The following is a 26,249-nucleotide window of genomic DNA, read 5'->3' on the forward strand; positions in this document are numbered from 1 at the left end:
AATTCTCCTTCCCCTCAGATGCTGCCTGACCTGCTGTGTTTTTCCAGCACCACACTCTCGACTCTGATGCCCAGCAGCTGCAGTCCTTACTTTCTCCTGATACGTTTCTCAACCCATTCTCCTGCTTTCTCCCCGCAACCCTTGATCCTCTTACTGTTCAGAATTTATCTATCTTTGAAAGGCATTCAATGACATCTGCTGTACAGTCTTCTGTGGCAGAGTTCCACAGATTCATGACCCTCTGGCTGAAGAACATTCTCTTCAACTCAGTTCTAAAAGGTCATCCCTTCACTTGGAGGCTTACCATTGGGTCCTAGTCTCTGAAAACATAGGAGCAGGGCTGGGCATTCTGCAAGCCTCTCAGGCCTGCCCCACAATTCAACAAGATCATGACTGATCCAACCCACATCTCAACTTCTCTTTCTTCCCAGCTCATCACAGCCTTCAACTACAGAATATTTCAAAACTCCATCTATCTCCTCTTTAAATATTTTAAGTGATCTCCCTCCCACATGTCTCTAAGGTAGAGAATTCCAGACATTTGCCACCCTCTTGGAGAAGAAATTCCTTCATGTCTATTTAAATGAGAGCCCCTAATTTTCAAATTTTAACATCTACTGTGGTGGAATCTTCAATACAATGAAGATACAATAAAATATTGAATTCAAATGAGGCATTATACAAATAGAGAAGCTAATTGGTTTCTTATTAGTTAACAGACTTTAAAAGCTCAATATAAAGTGGTATCTAGGGACTTTTATTCACTCATGGGACACAGACATGGCTGTGGGTATTACTGGCTGGCCAGCATTTAATATCGAACCCTAGCTGCCCTGGAGAAGGTAGTGGTGCTGGATCAGTGGTGCTGGAAGAGCACAGCAATTCAGGCAGCATCCGAGGACAGGCAAAATCGACGTTTCAGGCAAAAGCCCTTCATCAGGAATAAAGGCAGAGAGCCTGAAACGTGGAGAGATAAGCTAGAGGAGGGTGGGGGTGGGGAGAGAGTGGCATAGAGTACAATAGGTCAGTGGGGAAGGAGATGAAGGTGATAGGTCAGGGAGGAGAGGGTGGAGTGGATAGGTGGACAAGGAGCTGGGCAGGTCGGACAAGTCCGGACAGGTCAGGAGATCGAGTTGCTGGAGGTTAGAAGCTAGGATGAGGTGGGGGAAGGGGAAATGAGGAAACTGTTGAAATCCACATTGATGCCCTGGGGTTGAAGTGTTCCGAGGCGGAAGATGAGGCGTTCTTCCTCCAGGCGTCTGGTGGTGAGGGAGCGGCGGTGGAGGAGGCCCAGCACCTCCATATCCTCGGCAGAGTGGGAGGGGAAGTTGAAATGTTGAGCCACTGGGCGATTTGGTTGATTGGTGCGGGTGTCTCGGAGATGTTCCCTAAAGCGCTCTGCTAGGAGGCGCCCAGTCTCCCTAATGTAGAGGAGACCGCATCGGGAGCAACGGATACAATAGATGATATTAGTGGATGTGCAGGTAAAACTTTGATGGATGTGGAAAGCTCCTTTGGGGCCTTGGATAGAGGTGAGGGAGGAGGTGTGGGCGCAGGTTTTACAGTTCCTGCGGTGGCAGGGGAAAGTGCCAGGATGGGAGGGTGGGTCGTAGGGGGGCGTGGACCTGACCAGGTAGTCACGGAGGGAACGGTCTTTGCGGAAGGCGGAGAGGGGTGGGGAGGGAAATATATCTCTGGTGGTGGGGAACTGACCTATTGTACTCTATGCCACTCTCTCCCCACCCCCACCCTCCTCTAGCTTATCTCTCCACGCTTCAGGCTCTCTGCCTTTATTCCTGATGAAGGGCTTTTGCCCGAAACGTCGATTTTGCCTGTCCTCGGATGCTGCCTGAATTGCTGTGCTCTTCCAGCACCACTGATCCAGAATCTGGTTTCCAGCATCTGCAGTCATTGTTTTTACCTCGAAGGTAGTGGTGCGCTGCCTTCTTGAACTGCTACCATCCATGTACTGTATGTTGACCAAAACGCCCTTAGGGAGGGAATTCTAGGATTTTGACCCAGTGACAGTGAAGGAACGACATTATATTTCCTAGTCAGAATGGAGAGAGGCTTGGAAGGGAACTTGCAGGTTTGCTGCATGTTTGCTGCCCTTGTCCTTTGGATGGAATTGGTCATGGGTTTGCAAGATGCTGTCTCAGGACCTTTGGTGAATTTCTGCAGTAAATCTTGTAGATAGTACACACTGCTGCTACTGAGCATCGGTGATGGAGGGTGTGGGTGTGGTGCCAATCAAGTGGGCTGCTTCGTCCTGGATGTTGTCAAGCTTCTTGAGTATTGTTGAAGCTGTACCCATCCAGGCAAGTGGGAAGCATTCCATCACACTCCTGACTTGAGCCCTGTAGATGGGGAGTCAGGAGGTGAGTTACTCACAGCAGTATTCCTAGCCTCTGACTTGCTCTTGTAGCCAATGTATTTACATGGCAATTCCAATTAATCTTTCATCCAAGTTGGGAAAATGTTTTACTGAGTTTGTTCAATTGTCTACATAAATACTTACATTCAGTCCCTCACCTGCATTACTTTACAAAGTTGTTTGATGCGAATCTACTCCAAATACCAACTCAATATCTGCTAAACTGTAACAATTATCTAATACTCTTTTGAAGGGTTGTTTACTGTGAGACTATTCACATTCCATCTCATGCACAGGTTAACCTAAACATGATCCTTTCAGAGTATTCGGTGGTCAGTTAGCTGTCACTAGATAGCAGGTTTGCACTGCAGAGTGATGCTAACAGCATGGGTTCAATTCCCACAATGGCTGAAGTTAGCATGAAGGACTCTCTTTCTCAAACTCTCCCTCACCTGAGGTGTAGTGACCCCCAGTTTAAAACAACACTAATTCTCTCTCTCTCTAATGAGAGAGCAGCCCTTTTATCTGGTGGACTCTGGCAATTTTACTTTACCAATGTAAACAGGATCCCAGGATCAGATATCAGAGTTTGGCAGCAGACTGGAACACAGTGATAAACGGATGTGTCAGTTTTGCTTTACAAATGCCTACACTCCCATGGTATCAAAATTAAAATCTAGCAGTTCCAGTAGCTTTCTCGTAGCAAACAAAGAACAAGGTACCCCAAATTTTTTATTTTCTTCCTTTCTCCATTTTTCTCTTGCTCTCCTGAAAGCCTTGCCTCATTGTGGGTGCTCTACCCAAATAAACTTTGGTTCCATAGGCTGCTTTCTGAGCACAAGTAGTGAATGGTGTATCACATTCAAGTGGCCATTTCCCAATTGAGCTGATACAAAGAATTGAGCCAGAATATTCAATCTTTAGTGCTACGTTTTGAGCAGGAAAGTGCAATATTGGACTGAAATCAGGACGCACATTTTAACACTATTTCATCTGTATGCAGGCTCTACTGAAATTTTCAATTCTGCGTTTCGTAGATTGTTAGAAAGGGTATCATAAAATGAGTGAGAAAGGTAAATGGAGTTGACATAAAAATCACCCATGATCAAGAGTTTCTATAATTTCCCTTCACTATGCTCAAGCAATTTGTTGAATCCTTTGGACCCTATTAGGAGACTACACATACATACAGTCTCTGACACCTCCGTCCCCTTCCTGGACCTCTCCATCTCCATTAATGACGACCGATTTTACACTGACATGTTTTTACAAACCCACCAACTCCCACAGCTACCTGGATTACACCTCTTCCCACCCTATCTCTTGCAAAAATGCCATCCCGTATTCCCAATTCCTCCGCCTCTGCCGTATCTGCTCCCAGGAGGACCAGTTCCACCACAGAACACACCAGATGGCCTCCTTCTTTAGTGACCACAATTTCCCTTCCCACGTGGTTAAAGATGCCCTCCAACACATCTCGTCCACACCCCGCACCTCCGCCTTCAGACCCCACCCCTCCAACTGTAACAAGGACAGAACGCCCCTGGTGCTCACCTTCCACCCTACCAACCTTCGCATAAACCAAATCATCCGCCGACATTTCCGCCAACTCCAAAAAGACCCCACCACCAGGGATATATTTCCCTCCCCACCCCTTTCCGCCTTCCGCAAAGACCGTTCCCTCCGTGACTACCTGGTCAGGTCCACGCCCCCCTACAACCCACCCTCCCATCCTGGCACCTTCCCCTGCCACCACAAGAATTGCAAAACCTGTGCCCACACCTCCTCCCTCACCTCTATCCAAGGCCCTAAAGGAGCCTTCCACATCCATCAAAGTTTTACCTGCACATCCACCAATATCATTTATTGTATCTGTTGCTCCCGATGTGGTCTCCTCTACACTGGGGAGACTGGATGCCTCCTAGCAGAGCGCTTTAGGGAACATCTCCGGGACACCTGCACCAATCAACCACACCGCCCCGTGGCCCAACATTTCAACTCCCCCTCCCACTCTGCCGAGGACATGGAGTCCTGGGCCTCCTTCACCGCCGCTCCCTCACCACCAGACACCTGGAGGAAGAACGCCTCATCTTCCGCTTCGGAACACTTCAACCCCAGGGCATCAATGTGGACTTCAACAGTTTCCTCATTTCCCCTTCCCCCACCTCACCCCAGTTCCAAACTTCCAGCTCAGCACTGTCCCCGTGACTTGTCCTACCTGCCTATCTTCTTTTCCACCTATCCACTCCGCCCTCCTCCCTGACCTATCACCTTCATCCCCTCCCCCACTCACCTATTGTACTCTATGCTACTTTCTCCCCACCCCCACCCTCCTCTAGCTTATCTCTCCACCCTTCAGGGTCTCTGCCTTTATTCCTGATGAAGGGCTTTTGCCCGAAACGTCGATTTTACTGCTCCTCGGATGCTGCCTAAACTGCTGTGCTCTTCCAGTACCACTAATCCAGAATGCATCTTTAACAGGCTTCTATGCAGCCTGTTTGTCCCTGTGTGGGACACAACCAATTGCTGTATTCTGAACACTCATGCAGCTGAGAGGTATTTTAACCACGAGCTCAGTGAATAGTAGTACAGAGACAGAATGATCTATACTAGTTACAATGTCATACAATTCAGCATATTCTTATTAAGGAGTGTGTGACCTTGATTAAACGTACAAATTTAATACAAACATACTAGATAATATTAAAAACACGTTCTGTATTCACATGTGACTATTACACTCTCTGATTCAGCTGAAAGGATATGATGTTCGAAATGGACTGGTCCATTTTAACAAAAAACAAGGAACAACTGCCTTCCACCAAAGACAACTCTTGAGGCAACCATCGACAGAAACTACAAAGACCGTTTCCTTCCAAAGCAGCTCATCAACTGTCTTTCTGCCCAAGGGCAAACCATAACGGAATTAGCTGCAAAAGATATAGTCAAAGCCACATCACTTGATATTTTCAAGATCCATTTTCAGATTTTTCCATTTAAACGTTTTCATTATCAAAACAACTATCTCAGCAGGTCATGCCTGGTTAGCTTCTGCTAACCATGGAAACACTGGTGGAGCACAAATATCAATTTGAGATGCCGAAAGAATTCAATCAGAAGTTGGAGCTTTTCCCTATGCATTATATAACCATGTTGGTCCAAATCCAAGTAACTGATGTCAACATATTGGAACAGATATTAAAAAACAAATGTACACAATCATTTGTTGTTCAGCAGTTAACATCATGCGCTTATTAGTGATTTGAAATCTTTAATTTACATTATCTCAGCTGATCAGAACTTATTACAGTTGAAACTACATCTTCATTTTACAAAACTTAAGGATAGCTTGACAGAGCAACAGTTTGCAGTGTATCGGTTTGATATCACTTCTATTTAAATTTAATTGGTCCCCTCTCAAACACTGTCCCAGCGACAATCGATTTTTAAGACAGGAGGAAAGAGAGGAGCAGCAGAAACTCCCTTCCCTGGTTAAAATAGGGTCACAGGACTTTAAGCAGCCATGTATGCCAGCACACAGACTTCAATTCACCAAGTCAGCCAAGGGAATGCACTTCAAAATCATGTAACCAAATGGCATTGAATTGTCAGCCTAGTTTATGAGCACAAATCCTGCTTATCCAAATGAGAACAGGCAGTGCAAAATCAAGCAGGTGCTATATTTTGAACACCAGTCAGCATCTACATTGACTCTTGGATCAACTCAAAGAGAAAACAGACGTCACTGCTCTTTCACAAGTTTATCTTCCACCTTAGTTTCAAACATCTCAGACAGACTCTTATAGGATCCTACATGGGAGCAACTCACTGCATCTTTTATGCCTCTGCCAGGCACTGAGGAGAGTTTCACATGGGGCACAGCACGTTGCCAATTAAGGGGGATTATTGATTGTTAAATGCCTTATTAACTGCACATCTCACCTCATTAATAATGAGCTTCCCATCTCACTAAATGCGCTGAACAAACTAGATGTTGAGAATGCTTTTCATGGAAGTCTGGTCAAGTGCCTGGCAACTGGCTTAGAGGAGTTTCCATGTTGCTTAGCACAAAGCAGCATCTCAGCGCTCAATTCATGTGCACCAGCATCCGTCATCCACAGACATTGCCATCTGACATTTGTCAACCTGTCAGGATCCCCATGGAGGCAACCCATTTGTGGGATTCTGAGGAAGTACAGAGCTGCATTACACCAGTGTGGAAAGGGAGCTGCAAGGTCACTGACCATAGGACAAATACTGCTAGCTCATTAGATCAGGCTGCACATCAGGGTACTGATGACCAAAGGCGCAACCTGCCCACAATTCAGGGATTGACGAGAGTCGATCATTCACTCAGGTCAGTCACACAGTCAGGAAATTGTCCAACTAGAGTTCAGGTGATGGACAATGGTCAGTCTGTAGGGTCATCACAGGCAGTCAGGGAAATCATGTATCATCAGTCAGGGAGATGCAAAGACACCAGTCATGAGTGTGGTCAGTCTTGTCTAGGGGCTTCTTATTAAAGTCAGACAGAGGTCTTGGACAAATAAAGCCTTGGAGATCATGTGATGATTGGCAAAGCGATGGAGAAATCAGGAAGATGATTACAGGAAGATGGGGAAATTGAGGCAGGGAGTGGAGGTGGAGGGGGGCTAATATAGTCCAGACAGAGTGTGCCATGTCATCCTGGCATGCTGTGCCCTGCGTGATTGGAGAAGGCAATCATGTGATGCCGAGATGCCAAGGAATTGGGATGTGGCCGCAGCCTTTTGAGAAAGAAGAGGACTGGGGAAAAAGACACTGTCCTTGTACGTGACAGAGCTCAGCTGTTGAATGCTACAAGCCAGACAGCTTCTGACTGATATAAAAACAGAAATTGCTGGAGAAACTCAACAGGCCTGGTAGCATCCATGCAGAGAAAACAGAGTCAAAATTTCAGATCCAGTGAGCCTTCATCATAGACCTCAAAGTTTCTCCTGCAATTTCTGTTGTTGTTTCAGATTTCCAGCATCTGCAGTTCTTGGTTTTACATTAGCACCTAACTGACACCTTGTTCCAGGTGATGACAGCTGGGTACAGAAGACAATCATAGAATGGATAATAGTTAATGGTTATGATGCCAGCATTTGATTTGAATAGTGAGGATGAACTGCAGTTTCTTTTCATTTTGTTTGTGTTGCCTTTTGTTCTCTGTAAAAGCAGCTCATGATTGCAATTGTCTGCTTGCTTACCGAAGTGGAATGTTCCCCAAATGGGCAATGACAAACGGAGTCTCCAGTGAGCACTGAAGACAGAATTGTGGTGACTTAGAGAGGGTGTTGAGACAGGATGTAGCTAAGAATAGATAAACTGTGTGACCTGGTGGTTGAATGGCAACTAGGGTGACAGAATGTAGTTGTAGGTGTGTGGGAGTGTCAGCCATGTTGGCTATCTGCCATGAGCAGCATGTCTTGCGGCTGCTCTGCCATGACTTTACTGGTGAGGGACAATGTAGTTTGCCATCACTTGTCTGCGTGCCCAGCGGCCTTTTGAAGATGGTGCAGGCCTCAGGGATGCTAGTCTTTTGATGGAGATCTTGTGAATGGCAAGCAGTCGAGGGAGCAGTGCGTGGTAAAATGGGTCTAGAAATTGGACAATAGGGACATTTCAGAATTTCCATCAACTCAAAACCTGATGTAACTTACGTTTAGAAAAGTCATTACTGAATGGTTAGGGAAATGAAAAGAAAGAAAAAAATACTTTGGATATAAAATTTTTGTCCAGTTTGTGGGGAAATGAATACAAGTTAAATTTAAATGAGCATATCATTTCCTTCCTTCAACAGTAATCTGCTGCAACTCTGGAAGTTCATATCTGGGAGGGTGAAATAATGTAATAAATCAGCTGATGTCTGGAGATCATTAATCGACAAATATCTCTAATATTAGCAGGAGGCAACAGCAGTCATAATTTTAAAATCACACTATTTATGTATCCACTTTGAGAAAGAAAAGGTATTTTCTGCAGTCTTATCCTCACTGTACCTGGGCCAATCATCCTTAAAAATTCACAACAGGCAGGGCAATTTTAGACTGGAAGTCATCAAACCATGTTCTGACAAGATCTCTGAATTCACCTGCATGAGCCATATGCTGATGATATTCTCTAATTTTAAAGCACTAGTGTACAAGCAATCTGTGCTTTTCTACTAAATCAAAAAGGAAAACTGTATGATCCAGGTAGAAAATTAATACGATATATATATCTAGAGAATGTTTGTAGTACCTGCCACAAGAAGCTCATACAGGAGGAATTCCCCAAACAATTGAAATGGAGAATCTACTCTGACAGAAGTAAAATAGGAAAGAAACATTCTATCCTCACATAACCCAGAAGAACTTGCATTGAGATTTATAATAATGTTACCTGACCACCATCATCACACCCTCCCAACCCCAGTCCGTGATACAGAGAAGAATGGTTTGCTGATCACTGTATCGAAGAATACAAATCCAAAGCACTAGTTTGCAGAAATTACATTGTTTCATTGATGGAGGCTGCTGTCAACCAGCAAGGCTGCAAGTCACAACCCTCCAGCTCTGCTCTCTATCACGTATCCTCAAGGGAGACTATAAACCAGTAACAGCTGGCAAGTGGCTAATCCAGAACTGGGATCACTTTAAGCCTTAATTCACCAAGGTTAATTTCAAGCCCTTGGGATGGACACCAGATTCCAAAGACACACAATAATGTGTTGTACAACATTCAACAAATCAAGGATTGTTAAACTTACAGTCCCATGAGTGAAAAACAAATCTATAGACTTTTCTGAAATGGCATTTTTTCCGAACAAACACTTAGTTATCATGACCCAATACGACACAATTTGAAAAAATGATCTTTTTTTAATTTAGAAAAATGGCAGATGATGAGAATTGCAAATCATTATCAACGCATGTACAGATACTGCATATCAGTTCCCTTGATTCAGGATTTTTTCAATTATTGTTCCTTGTCAGTGACAGAACATCTCTTGTGTGCAATTCTAGTCTTCCTGCTATAGGAAGGACGTTGTGAAACTTGAAAAGGCTCAGAAGAGATTTACAAGGATGGTGCCATGGTTGGTGAGTTTGAACTATAGGGAGAGGCTGAATAGACTGGGACTATTTTCCCTGTAGGCTCAAAGGCTGAGGGATGACCTTATTGAGGTTTATAAAATCATGAGGGATATGGATGGGGTAAATAAACAAGGTCTTTTTCCTGGGGTGGGAAAGTCCAAAACTAGAGGGCATAGGTTTAGGATGAGAGGGGAAAGATTTAAATGGGACTTAAGGGGCAACGTTTTCACAGAGGATGGTGAGTGTATGGATTGACCTGCTGGAGAAAGTGGTGGAGGCTTCTACAATTACAACATTTAAAAGGCATCTGGATGGGTATATGAAGGAAAGGTTTTGAGGGATACGAACCAAATGTTGGCAAATGGGACCAGATTTATTTACGATATTTGGTCGGCATGGAGGAGTTGGACCAAAGGGTCTGTTTCTGTGCTGTATCTCTCTCCAACTCCTCATTAATACTGAATTCACAATTTGATAATAAGATCAACAATATAAGAGCAGAATTAGGCTATGTACCCCAGTGTGCCTGCTCTGCCATTCGATCGCGGATGATAGGTTTCTCAACACCACTCTCCTGCTTTCTCCCTTGTGTAACAACTCACCAAGGCTCCTTGGACAGTATTTCCAAACCAGTCAACTCTACCAGATGGACAATGCAGCAGAACATGAGAACACTGCAAGTTCCCCTTCAGGCCACACGCTATCCTTTCTTGGAACATTATTGGAATTACCTGACATTCGTTGAGTCAAAATTTTGAAATTCTGTTGCTCACAGCATTGTAAGCGTACCTACACTCCAATGAGTGCAGCAGTTCAGCGAGATATTTCACCACCACCTTCCCAAAAGGCATTTCGGGTTGGACAAATAATACTTGCCAGCTCGCAATACCCTCATCCCCTAAACAAATTGTTACAAAAACTGAACTGGATGGTAATATGCTTAAAGATAGTTTTCATCAAATCTTCCTATTGAAGTGTGCAATGGTGACTGAAGAAAAGAATAAGCTCTGTCACTGGACTGTGAGCTAAAGCAAATCTAATTTAAATGGATATAATGAAAGATGAAATTACTAGCAAAATAAAGTTTTGTTTGGTGTGAATATTGCATAAATCAGCATCAATCTAAGAATCACAACACTTGTACTGAAAAAGCGAGCAACAAACTTATTGTGTTACTTAGCTCACATCTGTAAACAGGTTTAGAGTTTGGAGTCACAGCGTTTTTACAGCATGAAAAGAGGCCCCTTGGCCTATCATATCCCTGCTGGTCATCTGCATCAATTTACTTCCATCCCAGTTTCCAGCACTTGACAGGGAGCTTTGTATCCTGTATCTTTTCCAAGTTCTTAACTAAAAATGTCTTAAATATCATGAGGGTTCCTGCCTCTGCCACCTTTTAGACAGTGAGTTCAAGATATCCACCATCCTCTGGGTGAAAAAAAACTTTCCTCAAATCCCCTCTGAAAATACTGCTCTTTACCTCAAGACTGCTCCCCCGGGATTGACCCATCGAAGAGAGGGAAATGTTTCTTCCTTTCTACCGTACATTTGTCCCTCATAATTTTGTACACTGCAAACAAGTTCCCGCACAACCTTCTCTGCTCTATGGAAATCAACCCCATCTATTGTAATTCTATCTTCCAGCACTTGGCCTGTAGTCTTGTGTGTTATGGCGTTTGAGTGCTCATCGATACATTTCTTAAATGTTGTAAGAGTTCCAGCCTTTGACACCCTTACAGGCTGTACATCTTCCTTCTCATCAGGGCTGGACACAAGAACTAATAATTCTCTCCCTTTCTGACATTCATTTACTCTGTCTTTTACTCGTCACAACAGTTAAGTTCAGCTTGCTATTTTAAAAAAAGGACTGGTTGTCAAATCATTTGATACTTTTCACTGATTTCCAGATAATGCTGGCAAAGTGCAACATTTTCAAACCAGTGCAAATTACCCAAGCGACAACATTAAAGCTGAAGGCTGCCTTTCCTGACATTAGGTAAAAACAAGGACTGCAGATGCTGGAAACCAGATTCTAGATTAGAGTGGTGCTGGAAAAGCACAGCAGTTCAGGCAGCATGATAGGAGCAGGAAAATCGACGTTTCGGGCAAAAGCCCTTCATCAGGAATAGAGGTAAAGTGTCTGCAGGGTGGAAAGATAAATGAGAGGGGGGTGGGGGTGGGGAGAAAGTAGCATAGAGTACAATAGGTGAATGGGGGTGGGGATGGAGGTGATAGGTCAGGGAGGAGGGTGGGGGGAGGTAGCGAAGAGTACATTGGATGAATGGGGGTGGGGATGAAGGTGATAGATCAGAGAGGTGGGTGGAGTGGATAGGTGGGAAGGAGGAAAGGCCCTCAAAGTTTGTGAGAAGATTTGTAGCTCGGGTGCTCGTTGCTAGCCACGATCAACTAGCCACGAAACGACATGACCAGCTATCCCTAGTAGCCACACACGCAGACGACAAGCAACATGAATTTGACTGGGACAACACTACCATTATAGGGCAAGCGAAACAAAGAACAGCCAGGGAATTCCTAGAAGCATGGCACTCATCCACAAACTCCATCAACAAACACATCGACCTGGACCCAATATACCGGCCACTACAGCGGACAGCTGAAACTGACAACCGGAAGTGGCAGGGACAGGCCACTATAAATGCCGGAGGAAACACCACAGAAGCGCTTCACAGGAGGCTCCCAAGCACTGAGGATGTCACCTAGACAGGGGACGAAACGTTTGCAACAAAAACTTCCAGCTCGGCGAACAGAACCACAACAGCGGAGGATAGGCCGGTAGGACAAGTCATGGGGACAGTGCTGAGCTGGATGTTTGGAGCTGGGGTGAGGTGGGGGAAGGGGAAATGAGGAAACTGTTGAAGTCCACATTGATGCCCTGGGGTTGAAGTGTTCCAAGGTGGAAGATGAGGTATTCTTCCTCCAGACGTTGGGTGGTGAGGGTGCGGCAGTGGAGGAGGCCCAGGACCTCCATGTCCTCGGCAGAGTGGGAGGGGGAGTTGAAATGTTGGGCCACAGGGCGGTGTGGTTGATTGGTGCGGGTGTCCCAGAGATTTCCCTAAAGGGCTCTGCTAGGAGGCGTCCAGTCTCCCAATGTAGAGGAGACCGCATCGGGAGCAACGGATACAATAAATGATATTGGTGGATGTGCAGGTAAAACTTTGATGGATGTGGAAGGCTCCTTTGCGGCCTTGGGTGGAGGTGAGGGAGGAGGTGTGGGCGCAGGATTTGCAATTCCTGCGGTGGCAGGGGAAGGTGCCAGGATGGGAGGGTGGGTTGTTGGGGGGCATGGATCTGACCAGGTAATCACGGAGGGATAGGTCTTTGCGGAAGGTGGAAAGGGGTGGGGAGGAAAATACATCCCTGGTGGTGGGGTCTTTTTGGAGGTGGCGGAAATGTCGGTGGATGATTTGGTTTATGCGAAGGTTGGTAGGGTGGAAGGTGAGCACCAGGGGCGTTCTGTCCTTGTTACAGTTGGAGGGGTGGGGTCTGAGGGCAGAGGTGCAGGATGTGGACGAGATGCGTTGGAGGGCATCATTAACCATGTGGAAAGGGAAATTGCGGTTTCTAAAGAAAGAGGCCATCTGGTGTGTTCTGTGGTGGAACTGGTCCTCCTGGGAGCAGATACGGCAGAGGCGGAGGAATTGGGAATACGGTATGGTATTTTTGCAGGAGGTAGGGTGAGAAGAGGTGTAATCCAGGTAGCTGTGGGAGTCGGTGGGTTTGTAAAAAATGTCAGTGTCAAGTCAGTCGTCATTAATGGAGGTGGAGAGGTCCAGGAAGGGGAGAGAGGTATCAGAGATGGTCCAGGTAAATTTAAGGTCAGGGTGGAATGTGTTGGTAAAGTTGATGAATTGCTCAACCTCCTCGCGAGAGCACGAGGTGGCACCAATGCAGTCATCAATGTACTGGAGGAAGAGGTGGGGAGTGGTGCCGGTGCAATTATGGAAGATGGACTGTTCTACATAGCCAACAAAGAGACAGGCATAGCTGGGGCCCATATGGGTGCCCATGGGTCCCCTTTGGTCTGGAGGAAGTGGGAGGATTCGAAGGAGAAATTGTTGAGGGTGAGGACCAGTTCAGCCAAATGAATGAGTGCGTCGGTGGAAGGGTACTGTTGGGGACATCGGGAGAGGAAGAAACGGAGGGCCCTGGTCATGGCGGATGGAGATGTAGAGGGATTGGATATCCATGGTGAAGATGAGGTGTTGGGGGCTGGGGAAACAGAAGTCTTGGAGGAGATGGAGGCATGGGTGATGTCTCGAACATATGTGGGGGGTTCCTGGACTAGGGGGGATAGGATAGTGTTGAGGTAGGTAACGGATATCATTTATTGTATCCGTTCAGTGAGGCAGGTGCAAGGTGAGACAATGGGTCAGCCAGGGTGGTCAGGTTTGTGGATCTTGGGAAGGAGGTAGGATCGAAACTTTCCATCACTGCCCCTCTGTTGACCATTGTGCAGCCCCTGCTCTCAAAAAATGAGCACTTGTTGCCTCCCACCTCTGTCTCTGCTCCTCTTCCCAAGAGAAGCAGCAAATTACGTAGAGAAGAGAGTGGGGCAACAAGAACAGGGCATCAAGTGAAGCCGTGAGGGAAACAGAGAGCAGAACAGAAACAGGAGCAGTGAGTGAAGCAAGTGAATAGGCAGTGAAGGCAATGACAAGGCGGGTGCGAGTGAAGCAAAAAGTGGGGCACTAATTGTGAGGCAGCAACATACTGCCAGAACTATGACATCAGCAGCAGCAGCAACTTCTGGTTCTAGCATTGTGGCAGGAGATATCAGTGAATTATGAAATACAGTACATGACTGTGAACTAGATCTTTACTTGGGATAATGATTGTGGAAAAGCAATCTACACCATTACATCTTTTATTATGTAACTTTAGATCTGAAGTCAGTGATGATAAGTCATCGGTGTTGCAATGCACAAAACGTGCTTCAAGGTTTTTCCAAGTTGCAAATCAATTGTTGTTGAAATGCACTGGTTCATTTTGATGATTTAACAAAGAGACTGGACCACAGTTTTAATGTATTGTCCACATCAATAGTGACTGGAACTAATGTAGTCTAAAGTGGAATACAAGTTGCAATTTAGTCTCTATTGTGCTCACATGAAAAGATTTTGTAACAAGGATCTGCTTTTGCCGAAACTTCTAATGCTCAGATCCATTTTCAACTACAAAGCTAAATTTGCACAATCTAATGAAAAATAACTGATTTTTGTTTGAGGGGCAAGGAGTGATTTACTGGAATATTTATCTGACCTGTTTTACATAGCATGCTCACACCAAATGGCTTTCCCAAAAACGAAGGACAACACATGTTGTAAACCTGAAATGACAACCGAAAGCGCTGAAAAACTCAGCAGGTCGGACAAACAGAGTTCAAGGTCTGAATTATCAATGGCCTATGCAACCAAACCTGAAGGGGTTGGGGGGGGGGGGGTTGGGGTGGGGGAAGGGAGCAGAGAGAAGGGCCTCAAAAACAAGAAACAAATCCCTTCAGGTGAACTCTACAGCAGATTTGCACCTCTGCAGGATTACGCAGGAGTTGGAATGATAATGGGAATGGTTTCCTGACCAGCTGCAGGAGGTAAAGAATCAAACCCCTCGAGAACTTAATGACAAACTCTTTCCCGACAATACCTGCATTTTTCCAGCCAGCACATGGATTCTCCATCAAAGTAAGGAGGATGTCTGCAAAGCCCCCCTGTGGCAGACCAGATAGGCATTGGAATCCGTCACTCCATTCAGTGTGGAATATGTAGTCCCATTTTGTTTTTAATTGCAAGAAAATCTTTTATTCATAAAAAATTATCTTTATATACATACACTGGTATTAAAGTTGTTCTGTAGTCTCTGCATATAAAGAAAAACATTTGAAACTGACATTGCCCGCAGTTGCAACCTAAGACATTTCCTCTTCACGCAGGACGCTATTTAAATATATTTTGAGGCAAAGGGAGAGACAATAGCTGAACAGACCCTCACAGTACTTTGGCAAAAAGACCTTAGGCGGTGGTCTTCCCCATTGCAGCTTTGCAGCAGCTGCCCCAAGTTTTAGTACAACTCTCAGCACGTAGTCCTGGATCTTGGAATGTGCCAGTCTGCAACACTCTGTCAGGGTCAACGCTTTATACTGGAAGATCAACAAATTTTGGGCACACACACACACACCACACGGTTCTCAGAGATCTGTGCTGTAACAGGTTTGGTTAGGGCGAATCACTGATCCCAGGGAACACCTGACCCAATTGGGAATGATCTTAGACTGGATTTTAAAACTGACATTCAACAGTGAAATTGGTCATCAGTTTCTAATTTTCTGCCTCTCCCCTTCCACTTGTCGATGAGGGTGGCCTTATGGATTCGCACAAGCTCCCTGTCAGGAGCATACTGCCATTCACCTCCAGCAGTCCTTGGCCAATCAAGTCCTACAGAACTGCCTACAACTCAGTTGGTAAGCAGTCGCTTTCAGTAGTTTCATTCTTTTCTAAAGACATGAGGGCCTTGGTCAGCTCATCCAGAGATAACAGCTGGTCCAAGGTGCAGTCACAATGACACTTGTTACTGTGGAGGATGAGAGAAGAGCTGATGTTTAAGTGTGCCACACTTATGATCCTCTCTGGCAGGGGGATCAGGAAAGGAGACAGCTTTATACTTCCCTAAAGATTGTAGCATTGCAGGTCTACAGTTGTTGAATGACCTCATATTGGTACATCAGATTTAAGAGCACATCCATTGTCCTCAATTAGACTGGGTTCCCAAGGAGCTCATTTAATTAATCATCTATTCCAAAAATTACTACGTGGGAGTCACAGCCAACATTTTTGGATCTTGATCCACTTTCCATCCCAATAGCATGAATGTGATTCAAGTATGAAAATGACACCCTTTGTTGGAAAGTTCTGATGGAAGGTCACTGACCTGAAATATTACATCTGTTGAATAAGATTGGGCAACTTGCTGTCATGCATTTGATATAACACTAGCAACATTACTGGTGCACAGGCATCAATAGAGGGTGTAAATGCTAAAGGTGCTGGATGGGATGCTATTCATGTCAGTACTACTAAGCTTCTTGAGTATTGTTGATGCTTCAAACATTAGGTGAGAGAGTATTCCATCATACTCTGATCTGTGCCTTTTAGATAGTGGACATGCTTTAGGGAGTAAGGAAGTAAGTTAATCACTGGACAATTCCCAGTCTCTGACCAGCTCCCGAAGTCACAATATTTATATGGCTCATCTAGTTTAATTTCTGGTCAACGGTAACCATAGGATCTTTATAATGGGCAATTCAAACTTGATAAAACAGTTGAACATCAACACAGATTACCAGATTTTCCTTTCCTGGAGTTACGGCCTGTCAATTGTGGAACATAGATGCTACTTATCACCAATTAGTCCAGGTCTGAATGTTTGCAAGCATAGACTGAGGAGTTCCGAATGGTAGTGAACTGTAAAACTATCAGCAGGCATCCTTACTTCTGATCTTATGATAAAGTGAACATCATTGATGAAGCAGTTGATGACAATTTAGCTTGGGACACTGTCCTGAAGGATTTCTGTGGTGATGCCCTATCCTGAGATGAATGACCTCCAACGAGCACACCATTTGCCTCGATTTCTAATCATTTACGCGTTGCTAGGGCTTCTAAGGCCACACTCAGTCAAATGCTGCCTTGATGTCAAAGGCAATCATTCTCTTCTAACTTGCAGAATTCAGCTCATTTTTCACCAGGTTAGAACAAAAGCTGAAGTCAAGAGCCAAGTGGCTATGGCAGTTCCTATTCAAGCATTATATGTCTTATACGTTTTAGCAGCAATCAATTCAATATTTAAACAAGATTTTGAAAACATCTGAGCTTCATAATACTCTGTTGGGATTGCGCTACTTTAACATTAAATTTCAACAGCTAATATTTAGCAACACATCGCCATTCACAAACACAATAAATGCATTATACTCCTACAATAACTTCAGTCTATTCTTTGATCTTAAAACTTGGTCACACACCAAATACTTCAATAACAGCAGTCTTATCTCTTGGTAAGAGCAACAGAAACTTTAGAGTGCATTTGTGGTTTAGAATTGACATTGTGTCCAATTACATAGATGCAGATAAGAACTAAAACTGATCAGAAAACCTTTAGAAAGAAAAAAACGGGCTGCCGATGCTACAAGGTACTGGATATTCCTTAAGCTAGTTAAAGGGTGTTTACAGCCCTTAAAGGGAATAAGGCTATAGGTCACTTAAGGTTTCTCTGAATGACAAAGGAAAAGAGGATCTCTAACAGTCCATGTTTCTCAAACACTTCCAGGGGATAAAGTGAGCAGAAGATTCTTATGAAAAAGTCAGTGATCTGAAACATACTGTTCCTCTCCAAATCTGTTGATTAATTCCAGCATTTTCTGTCATTATTAATGGAAGTACAGACCTCACCATCTCATAAGTCGGTACAAAGATATCCAAACTACTCAAAGGTTGTGAGCAGAGGTGATACAGGGAGAAAGCGAGGATGGCAGATGCTGGAGATCAGAGTCACAAAGGTGTGGAACTGGAAAAGCACAGGTCAGGTAGCATCCGAGGAACAGGAAAATTGATGTTTCGGACATAAGCCCTTCATCAGGAATGAGACAGTCAGACATCAACAGAAATATTGCACATATACCTAACTACAAAACCAGGAAAGGTTTAATGATTTGACTAGGATTACTACTATCTCACAGCACCAGGATCCCAGGTTGGATTCCAGCCTCGGGCAACTGTCTGTGTGGAGTTTGCACGTTCTCCCCATGTCTGTGTGGGTTTCCTCCAGGTGCTCCAGTTTCCTCCCACAGTCCAAAGATGTGCAGGTCAGGTGAATTGGCCATGCTAAATTGCCCATAGTGTTAGGGGCATTAGTCAGAGGGAAATGGGTCTGGGTGGGTTACTCTTCGAAGGGTCGGTGTGGACTAGTTGGGCCGAAGGGTCTGTTTCCACACTGTAGGGAATCTAATCTAATCTTAACTCAAATCTCAAGTTATTCTGCTCAAGACTGCGCTGTCTGCAAGCCTAACACTTTACATTTCTTCCTGCTTTTCAAATCTCTCTCCTATTTTAGATACCTGCTCATAATTCTGAATTTCAGGAGGTGTTGAAAGTGGGTATTATTAACAAACCCACAGCGTCACATCAAATCATGCTAAGGCTCATTGGTTAGTTCTAACGTGTGCAGTTGGACTAACTTCAATTGTTCATTGTATTTCACGAAAAGCCACCTTAGAGGTAATTTGTAATTGCAGGCTGAACATTGCTAAAACATTATCTCACTCAAAGATGTTAGCTGATGTTCTGACAAGTGTTTCATAAACACAACTAAGTATTTTATGAGATTTCAATGTAATTTACTTTATTAATTGCACACTCATGATTTTAATCAGGTCTAGACGATTGCAATCAGATACCATCTGGCATTTTCCTAGCGTTGACAGTGCAAAAGGAATGGCACCAAATGGTGCCACTGCTGATAAATTAGAGGATCATGAGTGGGACAAATGGTTGATAATGATACAAAACCAGTGGGTGACCTAATTCACCTTCTAGAATTCAAGCTTTGAAAAGTTGCATTGCAGTAGCAACTGTGTACTTCTCATTCAGGGGCTTTTGTTCCAAGTATGATATCCCCTGATAGAGTATCATAACTCTTTCACTCTAAATGTTAGAGATAGGCATTAAACTCATGAAACACCAGTTTATAAATTAAACAAAAGTTTTATAAATTCTTATGTTAACATTATACAAAGAAACTTCCCATAATTAAAGCCAGGTGTAAATTATATTCCTTAAAATGAATTTTAATTAGAGGCTTGAAGGAGCAAAATATTTACAAGAAGCAGATATCCTCCTTGACTTCAATTAGATGGTGGCAGAAATGAAAATGTAGCATTTCCAAATAAATATAACATCTCACAGACTTCAAGGAAATAAACAGAAAGTGGTTTTAATTTATTTAAAAAGAAAAAGTTAAATGATACAAGCAAAAGCCATTTCACATACCTCTCATAAGAGGTGTCGCAAAGATAATTTTAAAAATTTCAACACATAATAATCACTATTTTGAAAAAACACATGTTAAACATCCCAAGCAGAGTGGCTATAATCATGTGAATGGACACAGCAATCTAAATTAAGCTTCTCAGAGTCAACATCAGCCAGAAAATCAATACCCAGGTATTTCCTGACAGGTCTGAAATGCTAACTATGGTGTTATATCCTGTTGAAGGTGAAATAACTCCACTGAGACCAATATCCTGTCACCAAGTCACCCTTTATTTACACATGGGACGTTCTTGACACCGATCCAGCTCCCTCGAAGCCAGCTCTCAGAGTGGCAGCATGTCTGACATTCCTGTTTTTTATCTGTCAACCAAGGGTCCCTCATTGGGCCAGATTAACAGCTGTAATTGGGGAATTCATTTTCTATGAGGTCCACATGGCTGACCTTGTCAACAGAGATGTTCGCCTGCAATAAAATTCCTACATGACAGAATTCCAAGTTACACTTATCCTGTGATCTTTCTGAATTAGACCACTGGCTGATTACCTGCAACGAAGTTAATGGAACCTCAATGCCAAATTCTGCTTCTGATCCCGTATGAAATGTTGATTTATTTTCCAAGGTCAGAGAACTAAATATTTTATTTATAAATCAGGCATAGAATTCACAAACCATTTACCTCCATCTCCATTTCCCCAATCTTGTCACTCATTCTAAGGTTCTTTTGCAAAAATCTACTTCCTTGATTTCAATGCACCAGCATCCCATATGGCCTCAAATGCCTTAATTGAATCATATTTCTTATAGAGGTCAGCATGTGCTTTATTCTGGATTTACCTCTTGCTAACTTGCAGGTGCCATCTGCTGTAAAAGCTAAAGCAAACCCACAATCAAGTGAAATCATAAATGTCGGCCAACAGCCTCGCATCACAGGCTTGGCAATCCCAGAAGAAGATATGGTTTATTCTCTCTCTCATTCCATTGTGGGATCTCCTGCCATAGTTAGTGAACTGGGTGTCTCAGGTGGAGCCTGATATACTTCCTTATTTAGGGAGGATAAGCTATCAGCTGGAAGCAGTAGAGGATAAATCTTCAGGATCAAAGTTGGTGAGAGTACAGTAGTTGAACCACACATATACAAATTATATTCAGGTCTAATCACTATCACACAATAATACATAGCTTATTTGGCGAGAACGTAGAAAACAAATCCAAAGATTAAGCTCACATAAAGGATGAACTGAAAAGAAAGGCTAGCAAAATGTAGGAATCTAGAAAGAAAAAGGGCAGAGTTGGAAACTCAGTGCTGAGAAGATGAAACAGACCACCACATTAGAGCAATAGGAGCTGGAGATATAAAAGTCGACCATCAATACGTAATTTGTGCATAAATTTTGAAATGGTATGTTTTATTTGCCTTTCACTCACAACACTGTTTTCAAGCCTCACACTTGGGGCATTAGCCCATTCTCTACGCTGATGATGCAATATTCTCAACACTGAAGTCTCAAAAAGATGGCATCTTTGATAACGCAACACTGAATTTTCATTCAATTTATTTATCAAGAGTGATGTAGAAGATCCCATGGTATTTTGCAACAAAAACAAAGATCAATATTTATACTCTAACCAGGCCCACAAGAAGAGGTTTATTTGGTCATTCATCTTTGCTGCTCATGGGACATAGCTGTGCAAAAACTTGCTCCTGTATTTGCAAACATGAACAACAGTAGCTGTCCCTGGAAATAGCGGTTGTGAAACTGTGGAATGACCCAAGATGCTTTATAAATTCAGGTTAGTTCTTATTTAAATAGCGATGTTAAGAATAAGTTACCAGGGAAGAGAGCAGAATCAGAAACCTTGGGCTGTTCATAGTGTCACCACTCCTTATAACTGGTATCTGAGATATTAGAAGTGTGCAGTTAGGGGGCAGATAACTTCTTATCCTCTGTCCATGTTCTTAAACACTAGTTCCTCTTACTTTTAACAATGCTAAATAATGAAAATGCTGTTTTGGAAACAAGTACAACACTGTTCCTCACCCCAGAGAATATAGTAATCTGATGATTTTGTTCAGTCATCCTTGTTCCAGTAACTTACATTTTAATTTGTTGATCTGAAATATTCAAATAGCAGATCTTTGTATGTAAAGTGTGTCCTCACAGTAACATCCTGAATAGTCACTGAATAGAGCCAATCGTCTTTGGGCAGAACTCTGAATTTATGAACTCACCAGAGACTTTTAAGTTAGTTTTAGCAAATGCTGTATTTATCAAATGAAGTTTTAGCACTAGCCAATTTTAGTCTGTGACTTAATACTTGATTGCGCAAACAATCTAACTTTAGGATTTTACAGTTGTTAGAGATTAGGCACTTCAGTTTAGGTGGAGAGAAAAGGCAAAAGCCAGTAATTAACTTAATTCTCTTGTGCACTTTATCGCATCGATTAGCAGTCATAAATCCATAAAATCTGGCAATGAACAAAAACTGAGTTCATGAATTATCCTTTGTGCCAAATAGGATGTCCAGATTAATGCATTTTTTTGCCCTAAATTGCACCTTGCATTTTGGCAAAAAAAATGGAGCCCTTGCATTTATACAGTACTTTCCAAAGACACTACAAAGCATCTGAGTTATAGTCAGGGTTATAGTGTTGGGATGCAGCTACCAGTTTGGATACAGCAAGATCCCACAAACACAAACAGCAGTATGTTTGAGAGAGCTTTCCTCCTCATCTTCATGCAAAATCTTGATTGTGGGTTCAAATCCCAGTCTGATACCTCAGATGAAAGTAAAGTAATACTTACTGAGCTGCGTCAGATACCAAAATGAGAGGTCCAATTCAGAACACAAAAAGTATTCACTTTTACCTTCAGCTCAAGATATTTATTTTGGCCAACGATAGGAACATTAAGAGTGAGTTGGCAGGGCAAATGTTCATTTAAATTTTAAAAGTATTCAAATCTCATCCTTTTCTCCTCTTGGTCTCTGCCAATCACTCATAACAGAGATGGGAGGTGCATTGCATTAAGACCAATGAGATGTTTCGTCAGCACAACATCGTGGGCTGAAGGGCCTGTTCTGTGCTGTACTGTTCTATTTTGCTGTCCTCTGATCACCTCCGTGTGCAGCAAGGCTAAAATTAACACTTCAGTTGCAGATAAACTGAGATGATAGTCAAATTGCCCATCCATCCTGCATTATTAACAGTCTGATATATACCATATCCCTGTACCAGGGTGCATCTAAGTTTATCTTACAAGAAATAAACACACCATAATTTAAAATTTTACATTTTCAGTAATTGGATCCCATTAATATACTGTATGGTGTTTTCTATTACATAAAATTTATATACACACACTGATAAAGTTAATCTAACCTTGTGTAAATTGAATGTGTTTGTTTTGTAAACATTTGAGGTATTCTTTGCAATCACTCCTCTCAAAAACAGATGCAGATAAACTCTTATCACGTACCATGACAGTATAAAAGTTTAGTTTTAAGTTACCAACAGGCCTATATCCTTCCTGTAATTGCAATATTACTGACACTTCCTGATTCTTTACTGTGCTTTACTGTGCTGCTTTGAACAGTGATGGCAGGAAGTAATGTCTGCACACTGAATTCATTAATACCAGAGTATGCCAAAACAGGCATTCTATCAGTGTGACACCTGAGAAATTGTTGTTATCATAGATAAATTGCTTCGCTTCAAGATAGCTGATAGAAATTGAGTTTTGGTTTGAAATAAAATAACTCAGTTATACAATAATGTTTACAAAAAATTAAATCTCATCATTTTGTTTAGCACTCCAGCCTCCTAGAATGTAATATCTTTCTAATCATTTCAGATTTTTTTTGTTTTTCATAAATACTTTCAGGTTTGTGCTATTGTTCAAGTCAATTTGTTTCAACAAGCCATTTCTCACTGATACCAGTATTTAAAAGACAATCAAAAAATGAAATAGGATTCTTGTCAGTAATTACACTTTCACATTTTCTTTGTATTGTGTTCTAATGTTATCAAACAATATGTCACACTGAACTTTGTTTTTAGTGTGAGATACAGAAAATAATAAATAAAATATATTTGAACACACATACACAAAACCCAAGCAGGAAAACTACATGCATTAGAAACCTTTGCTTTAAATAAAACTTCTGCCTTCAGTCAGGTGAATAATTTTTTTGGAAATCAGGAATTTTGCTGCATACATTAAAAAGAGAGCAATCACTGATTAAACAAGTTTAAAGTGACTTCAATGTGGATAGATTTAGTTCAGATACCCTTTTCATAATAAGGAGCAGATACAATTTTTCTCCCTGATACACAATTGGAGCAATGTCTGTACAAATTCTGAGATCACAGTGCAGAGAACTAGACACAGATATTGTGATTGAGGTTTCAAAAACCAATTTATTTCAATGTCACTAGGCAAAATAACACTGATTATTCATAAAGATGTAAATCAATTTAGTGCCTTCTGATCCCTACAATCATGATCCATATTTCATTGGATGTTAAAAGGGAATTCCTATTCTTTGTGAAGTTGGGCCCTAGGTCAAACCAGAAGCAAAATGTTAACAAAAGCAGGCTATGACTTCCAAGCTGAAGCTGATTTATTATTATTTGACAGAAACTATATTTTCCATTTATCTTTGAAACAGATGACTCATAAATTATCCATTTAGTATATAAGATAAAATTAAAACTCATTTTGTGAAATGGCTGAATGGGCTTACAACTGGGAGACAGCCAAGGTCAGTAGCTACAGAACAAATTAAATCATATGCAATCAATCGTCTGTCATCACATCTTTTTTGTCACTCCGCACTCCTGTCTTTATGTTGTTCCCTAGTAGGATTTCTCTCTTCTGCATTTAATAAAACTATAATAATAATTCTATTCTCACTTTTCTGATCAAAATGCTTCAGCCAAAGCAAAATCCCTTTGTTCTAATTCTCCATTAGTCCATTTGAAGATTTCACAGATTTTTTAAAAAAAGATTACTATAATCAAAATTTATTAAAAGGAGCAGCATAATAGTCATTATGAAACATCAAGAACATATTTCCCAGTATACGTATTATTAAATATTTCTTGGCTAGTGATCGACATTGCAAAACTGTCATTGTCACCATTTTGGAGGGGGGGGGGGTACAAATACTGGAAAAGATGTTACAAAATAATTATAGTATGCCATTGACTTTACACTCCCTTCATCTGATTAGCAAAAAGCCCTTCACAGCTCATTTGAGTTAGCTATGATCTTAAACCCATGAAAACAAAGCAGTGACGCATTGTTTCTCCCCCATATGATATTGTTTCCATATCTATATAATAATTCGAAATATTCTCCATGTTAACTCCTGCATGGACAGTACTCACTATGATGAACAAAGACTGAAGAGTAGAGCTGAGGCAAAATGATCTGTGCAGAAGTGTATACTTTGGAAAGAATGTGGTGTCAAATGTGCCACAATAACATGGGTGGTGCCATTCAATGCTGTTCCCCAATGACTAAAAATGGTTATTCATAGTTTTTTTTTCACAAGTCATTATTTCTTAAAATATTGTCACCAAATATTACAGCCAACCAAATCAAAAGAGCGAATTATCAATGTCAAGCAAGAACTCAATACCAGTCAACATGAAACTGTTTGCATTGGAGTCAGAATGCAGTCAATGACAAAATGGTACAATAGAGTCAATTGATTTAAAAATGCAAAATTAATTAAGTTTCCATCACCTATTCTAGCAAGCAATGGGGCACAACATCACAGAGCAGACACACAATGGATTACTAAGCGTTTTACTGTCCTGTTGTACTATCTTGGCACCGACTCAACGCTGTAATAAATAAGAAGCTGTCTTACCTTAAAGCGACTTTGACACTACAGCCGTCTTGATTAGTCGCCATTATTTTTGTGCAGCGTGCGCTCTCCAAGCTTCATTCAATGAAAGGGAAATTCGCTGACCTACTGAGACGGCAGCGCAGTGTGTTTGAGGTATAAATAAATACAAGTAAATTTCTCACAGAACTTGAATCGTGTCATCCTGCAGTTAACGGGATCGAGAGGGTAGCGACATGATTGCAATTGCAACATCCTGTGTTACATTGTAGTCGCTGCAAATCCGCAATGCAACATCTGAAGTCAGCCTCCAGTAGCTCAGAGTGCTGATTGTCAGGCAACCGAACCTTGCTCAGAGGGGGCGGGAGTCCACTCTAGAGTGACATCCACACCCATCAATCACATCCAGGGATCCTCGGGAATGGGCGGGCACAACGCGACTATTGCCCACTCAGAGTGGAGAGAGAGCCTTGAGACATCAAGATCGTCTGACTCCATACAAAAAGGAACTATTTAGGGGATGGTTGTCAGCTCAGAAACCCTGCTCCCTTTAAAAGGCGTCTGATCAGTTCCTTTTGTGTGTTGCTGTTCTCCCTCTCTCTCTCTTCATCTCACAATTTATTTTGGAGGAAAAGACTCCTTTTCCAGTGCCAAAAAGCACGATGCAGCCGAGGTAATTGTCCAGGGGATCGATGCCAAAAATCCTTTATTCATTGTTTTGTAACTGGGGATTAGGAATATCTTCGAGGCACGTATACATCTGAGTTACTCTTGATGCTGGAAAGCCCAGCTGTAATTACTCTCGCCAAAAGACACCAATCAGACTAAAAAAAGAGAAAAATCCTTCATAACGTGGCTCGTTA

General features: G+C 42.4%; 1 protein-coding gene across 6 annotated transcripts in view; it reads right to left on the bottom strand.

The window, feature by feature from the left end:
* kif21b (kinesin family member 21B) overlaps positions 1-25,683 on the bottom strand; it is a 186,891-nt gene extending 161,208 nt beyond the window's left edge. For all 6 annotated transcript variants that reach the window (XR_015750940.1, XR_015750938.1, XR_015750939.1 and 3 more), the window contains exon 1: positions 25,411-25,683. Coding sequence is in view for 2 of the 6 variants with exons in the window: in XM_087973596.1 (XP_087829722.1) it covers positions 25,411-25,454 (44 nt within the window). In the remaining 4 variants the exon portion in view is untranslated. The remainder of the gene's footprint in view (positions 1-25,410) is intronic.
* Between the last annotated feature and the right edge of the window lie 566 nt (positions 25,684-26,249).

Source organism: Chiloscyllium plagiosum, unplaced genomic scaffold, assembly GCF_037043375.1.
Source record: "Chiloscyllium plagiosum isolate Xiang-an unplaced genomic scaffold, Cpla_swu_hap1 HiC_scaffold_26, whole genome shotgun sequence".
Taxonomy (NCBI): Eukaryota; Metazoa; Chordata; class Chondrichthyes; order Orectolobiformes; family Hemiscylliidae; genus Chiloscyllium; species Chiloscyllium plagiosum.